The sequence below is a fragment of the Ailuropoda melanoleuca genome, chromosome 3 (genome assembly GCF_002007445.2).
Source record: "Ailuropoda melanoleuca isolate Jingjing chromosome 3, ASM200744v2, whole genome shotgun sequence".
NCBI lineage: Eukaryota > Metazoa > Chordata > Mammalia > Carnivora > Ursidae > Ailuropoda > Ailuropoda melanoleuca.
Window position 1 is genome coordinate 23,864,590 of NC_048220.1, and position 8,562 is coordinate 23,873,151.

The window sequence follows — 8,562 nt, forward strand, 5'->3', positions numbered from 1 at the left end:
ATGAGAGCGCTGGCCACTCAAGATAGAGACAGAGCCGCCTCTGCGGAGCAGCCTGGCCTGAGCACCCTGTTCAAGGCAGAACTCTCATTTGTTTCTGACTCATAGCACCCGGTTCTTTTTCTTCAAAAGCACTCAGCCCAGTTTGTAATTATACACGTGTTTGTTTACTTGTCCGTGAGAGCAGGGACCGTGTTTCCTAGCGCTCAATCCCGAGCGCCAAGGGCAGGAACACAGTAAATGTTGCGTGAATGAATGACACTCCTTCCCCGGGCTTCTTCAGGCAGAGGAGGACTAGGACTTTCTGCCTTTTTTCAGAGGATTGGCCTTTCAGAGCCCCATGTATTCCTCAGCCTTCCTTCAGAGATGATCCTGTAGCTGGTACAGCTGGGAAGGGCTGGGGGCTACTACTCCTATCTGTTGCCACAGCGCGGCTGGGTCAGGAGAGCTGGGTGGAGCCCACGATGGGGTCTTACACCGACCTTGTTGGCTGTGGTCCTTGATGGATATGGGGTTGTTCTGGGGCTGCTGATGCCCTGCCACCCCTATCTGCAGCTGTTTGGTCTGTGGCCCCCAAAGCTGCACTGAGTCTCCGTCAGAGCCTCTTGTCGGCTGTGTCACCTGAGGCCGGGCCTGACTTTCAGGAGAGGCCTCTCTGCCTCCCTTTTCCTCCAGTCCCATCTCCTAGGTCTCTCCTGCCTTCTGCCCTCGACTGAGACCAGGGCCCCCTGGCCTTGGCAGATGTGTGAGCCTGGGGGAGGCACTTTGAGTCCAGATGTGATTGTGTTTATGTTTCCAGAGAGTGAGGGGTCGGAGCTCTGGACTGGAGCCGTTGGGGGAGGGGTGGTCTGGCTCCAGCCCCCTGCCCCAGCCTTCCCTCCCCCCACCTCCCTCCTCTGGCCTGTGTATTTGGCCCTGTCAGAATCCCACACCAAGTCCTACAGCATCAGGCTGGGCCATCCTCCAGGAAGGACCCTTCTTCACTCGTCATCTAAATGTGGGACGATCAGTGGAAAGGTGCTTTGGAATATAAAGACTGTTGACTCCCTGTGACCTTGGCCCAGTTGCAGGCAAGGTGAAGTCTCGGTTCCATCACCTGTATAATAGGGACAATACTCCTACCCTCAGAGGTGTCGTTGACCTGGTTTGAGAATGTGTGCGCAGGGCTCTCCAGCTATTAGCTTGTGATTAAGCCCATGGCTGTGCCCCACTCCCATCTAGGGCTTGCTGGGGTCCAGCTCCAGGCCAGTGCCAATCGCAGTCACAAGGTGATTCTAAAGCAGAATACTAACCCCTCCTTCCTCCCCCGCTGCAGCTGCAAACATTTTGTTTTGCCATTGGAAGTGACTGGCTTAAGGGAAGCTGAATTTTACAGGCACTTTACAGGCTGGTCTTGTTCAGTAGTTTCCAAAGCCTGGGGAGGGTGGAAGCGTCATCAGCCTCCTTCCAGTACGTTGGGGCGGAAGGGAAGTGAGATGTTAATTCTGTGCGATGGCCACTTTCTCTAGGACAGTCTTGCTGGATGCCCCTGAGTGGGATTTCTGCCAGAGGAAAAGCTGAGGGAGGCCCTGGCTAGACACTGGCGGATCCTGCATCCTCAGCCCTCCTGGAACAGCTAGGACAGGGTTCCAAGGTGGGAGTACTGGGCCTACAGAAGAAAAGGCAACCCCAGGACTAAAGGAGCTCCCAGCAGCCCTCACCCCAACTCTCTGGGTAGACAAGGGCCACACAGCACCCTGAGGGCTTGGGGGTCCCCGCCGACACAGCTTGGAAGAGCCTACAGAGTCGGGCAGCTGGGGAAGTGGGGGTGCTATCTAGGGCGCCAACAACAGCGGCAGATGCTGAGCGGTCCAGCCGGTGAGCACCCGGTGGGCGAGGGGAGGGAGCTCGGAGCTCCGGAATGGGGACCCCACAGAGTCGGGCTGAGCAGGTCTGGAATGGTGGTGGGAAGAGAGAGCACCTCCCACTCCACCAGGAGGCGGCTGCGGGGCTCCTCTCTCTTTACTCACAGTGCCTGTGGTGGCGCCGTTCCCTTCCTACCCGCCTCCCTCCTCAGTCGAATGAAGCAGTCCGGGCTCGGCAGTGGTTAGCACGCTTGTACTATGGTTTTAATAGACGTACATGGACAAGTCGATATAGACAGATTTATAATTCTATACAGTCAGTCCGACATACACAGGGACGCTGTAAACAGGGGCGCGGGCCGGAGAGCGGGTGTGCAAAGTGGGCGCGGCGCGGGGTGGGGGGGGGGGGGGCTGGCCGCGTCCCNGGCCGCGTCCCTAGCTCTCCCGGCTCGACTCTTGCACGGCAGGCGGTGAGGAGGGGGCTCTTCGCCGGGCCAAGGGGGCAACCTCCTAGACCGGGAGCGGAGAGGAGGGTCTGGGCCTGTGGCGAAGCTGGGGAGGGGAGGAGTGCTCGGAGACGAGCCTACCCCATTCTCCCGCCACGTTCGCACCGCCAGCTGGGGCTCCGCAGCCTTAAAATAGGACTCCGGTGCTCGGGGCTGCCGAGGGTTCTTGGGGCGCGCCGCGGCCGCGTGCGGCTTCTCAGCGAGTCCCTGAACCCAGGCTGGGCACCGTCATCCCCGACCCAACGCCCGCTCCAACTCGGATCCGAATCGAGCTAAGGTACGCTCGGCCGGGCCCAGTTTGGAGGGGGCTCCTCGGTTCCTACAGGACCCGGCCGGCCTGCGCGGGCTCCGCACGTGCAGTTCGCAGGCGCGGCCACTCACTCCGGGTCCAGCGCGGCGGGAACGCGGGCCACGAGGGCGTCCTCCCCCAACCGCCGCGTCCCCTCCCCGCACCGGCCCGCCCGGCCCGAGGGAGCGAACACACACCACCCACTCCATCCCGAAGGAAATTGCAACTCATCCGTTTTTTCGCAGCACTTTTCTCCGACGTCTTTTTGTCTCCTTTCGTCTCGTTTGGGAGGGCAGAGTGGGGTCCAGAAAAGCAAACACACAACCAGCCCGGAGGTGGGGAGGTGGGGAGGAGAGGGCTGCGCGGGCGCAGGGGCCTCGGCGTGGCTAGGTCCTCCTCGCCGCCCCCGCCCCGGCGCCGCGCCGGCCGCGTACCCACGGGGCCTGGCGGGGCGGTCAGCTGTTATACTGGCACGCATTGAGGCCCGAGGCCGGGCCCTGCAGGCCGCCGTAGCCGAACGACGAGTGCTGCTTGGACTTGAGCCGCAGGCTGGCCAGGCTCGAGTTGCACGTGTCCCGGTAGACGCTGTAGGGCGAGGCGGGCGTGCCGTACGGGCAGGCGCCCGGTGACATGGCCGAGTTAAGCGAGGAGCCGGTGAGGTTGTTGATGTTGTTGAGGCCCGAGTTGGGCATGCCGGGCACCGCGCCGGGGCCCATGCTCGACGGCATGGTCATGGAGGAGATGGAGCTGGGTGCCGAGAACATGGACTGCGACGACAGCGGGCTCATGGAGTTGAAGAAGGTGAAGCTCTTGGTGGAGAGCGGCGCTGGCGCCAGACTCTTGGCGGCCCAGTTGTTGTAGGAGTAGCCGGCGGCGTACACGTCCTCGTAGGGCTGCACCAGGCCGCTAAACTGCGGCACGTAGCCGCCCTTGCACAGGTCCAGCTGCTGGTTACGCTCGCGCTTCCGCCACTTGGCTCGCCGGTTCTTGAACCAGACCTGGGGGAGGGGGCAGGAGAAGGGTCAGGGCTGCCGAGGGCGGGAAGGCGCCTCCACCTCCACCCCCTCCACCCCCAGCCTTGCGCCGCTTCCTTCTCTCCGAATATCGACTCTTTTCTTCGTTATTTCCGCCCCTGCGGCCGCGCTCCTTAATGGTTCTTTTCCTGTCCCCAGAAAACATTCCGTCTTTCTCCTTTTCTGATCTATATCCACTCCCCCAAGTTAAATCTGATGTCCTCTCTTAATATGGGTCGATCCTCTTTTGTTTTAGCAAATATTCGTTTGCTTTCTTTCTCAACCAGCCCATCTCCGGCCTTACTCCCTAAAGGGGTCCCGGTCTATCAAACATTCTATTCTTCTTCTTCTCCCTCGAATACAAAAGGTATTTTTCTTCCCTGAAATATAGGATCTTCTGACTCCCTTCATTCTGTTTTTTCATTCCTCAAATAGTCTGTATCCATAGTTAATGGGAATCTTTGATATTCTCATTTCTGCCCCAAATGTTTATTTTCTTTTGGTCCACCCGCTATCTGAACTGCTCTCTTTTCCCTCAGTCCATTTTCTCCGTTATCCCTCATTTTTGATCCTTTTGATTCTTCCCCAAATATTTAGTTTTCCCCGTCTTTCCAAATACCTGATCGTCACTGTTTCTCTTAGTTGATTCCTTATATTTTTCAAATATTTGATCCTTTTGCCCTCCCTTAAATATTTAATTTCTTTCCTTCCACCTAAATATATGCCAAATATGTTTCTCTGCAAATATTTAATTTCCTTTCACTTCTTACTAGTTTCTCTCTAATCTCCCCTCTACTTTCTCCCACAAAATTTAGTTAAGAACCTGTTCTTTCCCAGCTCCTAGTCCTTGCCCATCTTCTCCTATCCTCCTACTGTATGACTTCTATCCTCCGAAGCCCTCCTCCAGCCCTGGACTGACTTTCCCGAGCTAGCCTGCTGGACCCCTGCATCTCACTCAGCCTTTTCCAATCCCCGGCACTGACATTGCCTGATTCCACCCCCCACGCCACCCCTACCACCATAAACCTGGGCAGGATTAGTGAGTTCAGTATTACTGAGTGCTGTCTTCACTCGCGTCCCACTGGGCTGGCCAGCCTGACGGGAGGGGCAAAAGCTTGGGTTATAGCAGGGAGTCAGTCGGTAGGCCAGGTAGCACTTTGGGCTGGCTTGGGATGTCCTCCCAGCATCTGATTAAATATTTGCGTACTCAGAAGAAATGATTCTTCTGCTGCTCTGGCAAGAGAACCTCTATGCTCTTGCTTTTACTGGGAACCAGAGGGCGAGGAGAGGGAGGGTGCGGTCTGGTCATGGGTCAGAGATCTTATATCTCCAAAGGGACTCAGCCTGAGGGTCACCCTTCCACCAGAGCTGCTCCTCCTTCACCTGACCCCAGCCCTTTGGGAAAGGGCAGCAGGGAAAGGGTCCAGCTACTCACTGGCTGACTGGCTGGAGACGAGTCAGGTGGGGACTATGCTGAGGTTCTGGAAAAGCAGGCTGTGGTTGGGATCACTGCCCCAGGAGGTTCTGAGCCTCCAAGCCTAGGTACCCTTCAGGCCTCTGCCCGGTGGCCAGGCAGGACCTGTCTTTCCCTTTCGTTTTCGGGGGAAGGCGCCAGCAGCTCTGAGGTCCCCATCGGCGGGAATCCTCTGCACAGTCTAGGGCGGTAACATCCGAGTGGGCTCTGGGCCCTTCAGTGCAGGGGAAATTTCCCTGGGGCCACAGATCTTGGGGGTGAAGCTGCAGTTGAGCCCGATGGTCAGGTAGGATACAAGGCGGCAGCAGCCGAGGGGCACTAACCACCAAAGGGCTTAGCAGTAGCAGGGGAGACGCGCGGGCCTAAAGTAGAATCTTCTCCGGTGGAGGGAAGGAGGGCGCAGGTCTGAGTGGTGGGACAGAGACCAAGTCTGAGCGCGGGTCTAAAGCTTTTCGGAGGACCGCGGCAGAGGTGACCAGCAGCCCTCTGCGGGTCCCCATAGGCGCGCACCCTGCGCTCACCCTCACTCGCGGCTCGGTGAGGTTGGTCCACACAGCAATCTCCTCCCGCATGCTCATGTCTGGGTAGCGGTTCCTCTGGAACGTGGCCTCCAGCTCTTGCAACTGCTGGCTTGTGAAGTGCGTGCGTTGCCGCCGCTGCTTCTTTTTCTTGGCCGGGTCCTCCACGCCACCGCAGCCTGCTCCTCCTGCGCCGCTGTCCTCCGGCCCCTTGACTTCCCCGCTGCGCTCCTTCTCTGAATCGGGCAGGACAGGCCCCAGTCACCTTGGGCTTATGCCCTTTTGCACCCCGTCCCGGCTCCACCGAAGCAAGCGCCTGCCATCAGCGCGGGCGGCCCTTCCTCCCGCCAGGGGCCCAAGAATTGTCCCCACTGGAAAAAGCCTGCCGGGTGCCTGATCGTCAGTAGTTGCCTTTGGTCGGCTGAGCCCCGAAGAGCCCAGGAACCGGAGGCACAGGCCCAGGTTCCTGGCTGGGCAGAGCTTGCTTTTGCAGCTGGCCTGAGGCTCAAGCCCGACTGCCTAGGTCACCCACAAATGTATGACATTTTGAGGGCTCTTTGGGGTCTAAATCTGGGGTCTCTGCTTTTCTGAACTAGGATCAAATCTTTCCAGCCTGAAGCTAGTGGGTCGGTGGAGCAGGAGCCAGCCCGTGGCCTGCAGCCCCTTCACTTTCTTCTCCCCAGGGCTGTGTGGGAGCCACACTGGGCAGGCACAACACAGCTATGTTCTGGGCCTTTGCTCTAGGCCTCAAGTCCAGAGGCCCAGAAAATCCCTCAGACCGACAGACTCTGTCTAGGTGACCTGAGGCTCTAGCCTCACACTCTTTCAAGCTGTGCAAAACACAGTCACAGACATTGAAACAAAAAGAAAAAAATTAAAAACGAAACACAGAAGCCCAGATAAACTCAATTCTATCCTAACACCAAGGAAAGGCTCACAAACTCTTAAAAATAGGCAGGTAGGAACACAGAGCAAATGCAAATTAAGAAGCCAGAAACCTCCATGCAAAACACACCCCTAAATAAATACAGTGCTTGTACGAGTATAAACTCCAAGCAGACACAGGCATTTTATTTCTCTGGGATTAAAAAAAAAATGTACTGTTGTAGATAGATTTTTTTAACCTCTTCCTAATAATGCTCTTTCCAGAGATAATTTTTAAGTACCAGGGAAATACAACACTATCGTTAGGTAACTTAAATTATCAAAATAACACCGCTGCAAATGGATTTTGAAAAAAAAAAAATCCCAGAGAAACGCGCCATTTTGGATTGACTTTTAAAAATCTCCCCAAGAGTAATGTTGCATGTAGATATTTTAAATTCCAGAGAAATATATGCCTAGTGTAGTAATTCTTTCCATATCGAAAATTACAGTTAAAATTTTAAATATATCCTCATAGATTTGGTTTTAAAAAGCAATCTACCACTGTATATTTCTCTGGGTTTTAAAAGTAAAAACCAACCAAAGGCCACGCTTAAAACTTTTGAAAACAAAAGTACAGTTCAGCGTTGATTGTTTTTCAGCCAAGCAAACAGAACCTCTCAGGGAAAGTCACTTAGGGATGCAAAACAGAAACAAATAGAGATTAAAAACGCGTAGAGAAACACGCAGCGGTGGATTAAGAAATGAACACAGCAGAGGCGCCCACGGGCCAGGGGAGCAGGGAGCTCTGCCGCGCGCGGAGTTGGGACGGCGAGCGCGGGAGCCAGACGGAGACCCTGGAGGCCGAGACCGGCCAAGGATTAGCCGCGCTACTGCCCGCACCGCCCACCCGCCGGCCCAGCTCGCGGCCAGTCTGGGGAAAAAAGCTTGAGCTCGGACAAAACGGCAGCGCGGAGGCCGACGTGCCCGAGCCGAGTCAGGGCCCTGGCTGGGCGGCCTGGCGGCTCCCGGGTCCCACGGCGCAAGTGGGGCCCGGCTCCCTCAATTAGGGGGTCCCGCCCGGAGCCTAGCCGCACCCCTTGGCCCGCTTGCCCTCACTGTCCTCTGCCTTCTTTTGACTTGAGGTTGTCCACCCCCACTTTGTTTTTCTGACGTTTCCCGTCACCCCTTCTCTTCGATTTCTCCCTCTCAATCTGTCCCCCACTGCCTGTCGGGGTGTGTGCCCCCATCTCTCTCTGGGCACTTTCTCTCGCCCGCCGGCCCCATTCTTTTCTCGATCTACTCTTCTCCTGCGGTCTGAGCGGCCCCTGCGCACCCAGTTGCGCAAACCGTATTTTCCCCCCGGTTCTCTTTGCTTCTGAACAAGAGGGGCTGTCAGTCCAACCCTCCCTTTGTAGGTTTGTGCATTGGCCGGTCTCTGGGCGCGTGGGGACCGGGTGCAAGAAAAGCACTGAATTTTGTTTTATAAAGCGTGCAAATTTCCGCGTTCACCCTCAGTCCGAGAACGGGAAAAGAAAAGGTCCTGACGCTCCTGGGGCGTAGAGGGAGCCTGACTGCGCGGCGCCGGCTCCAGGCCCTGCTCCCGGATCCGTGCGCCCGGCTCGGCTCGGTGCGCGCCTCGCGGGGAGCCGCGCTTACCTGGCAGCTCTGTATCCGACGACTCGCTGGCGGAGTTCTCGAGCGGCTCGCGGGGGTCGGCGGCGCGGGCCAGGTGAAAGGCAGGCCCCATGTCGTGCGGCGGCGGCGGCGGCCGGAGTCCCTCCGGCAGCCGCTCCAGGCTCATGCCCCCCTTGAAGGCGTCCATGGAGGCGGGGACCGCGGCGGGCGCTCCAGGGGCCGGGGCTGGGCGTGCCCGGCCGCCCTGGCTGCGACCTGCGGGGACAAGAGCACAGCGCCTAAGCGGCTGCCCCCCAGGGCTGCCTGCGCCCGCAACGACGCCGCACCCGCCCCATGGACCGCCCGGGGCTGCGGGGCCAGGCGGGCGGCAGCGGCAGCGGTTTCTCGCGACCGGATGCCCGGCTTCGCGCTCCGCGCTT

At 57.8% G+C, this 8,562-nt stretch overlaps 1 protein-coding gene across 1 annotated transcript in view; it reads right to left on the bottom strand.

The window, feature by feature from the left end:
* Nucleotides 1-2,086: 2,086 nt before the first annotated feature.
* The window catches only part of PITX1 (paired like homeodomain 1), an 11,698-nt gene continuing 5,222 nt past the window's right edge, over nucleotides 2,087-8,562 (bottom strand). The window contains exons 2-4 of the mRNA XM_034656031.1: nucleotides 8,165-8,398; nucleotides 5,645-5,877; nucleotides 2,087-3,634 (exon numbers count right to left, since the gene is read on the bottom strand). Coding sequence (XP_034511922.1) covers nucleotides 3,092-3,634; nucleotides 5,645-5,877; nucleotides 8,165-8,330 — 942 coding nt within the window. The 5' untranslated portion in view covers nucleotides 8,331-8,398 and the 3' untranslated portion in view covers nucleotides 2,087-3,091. The remainder of the gene's footprint in view (nucleotides 3,635-5,644; nucleotides 5,878-8,164; nucleotides 8,399-8,562) is intronic.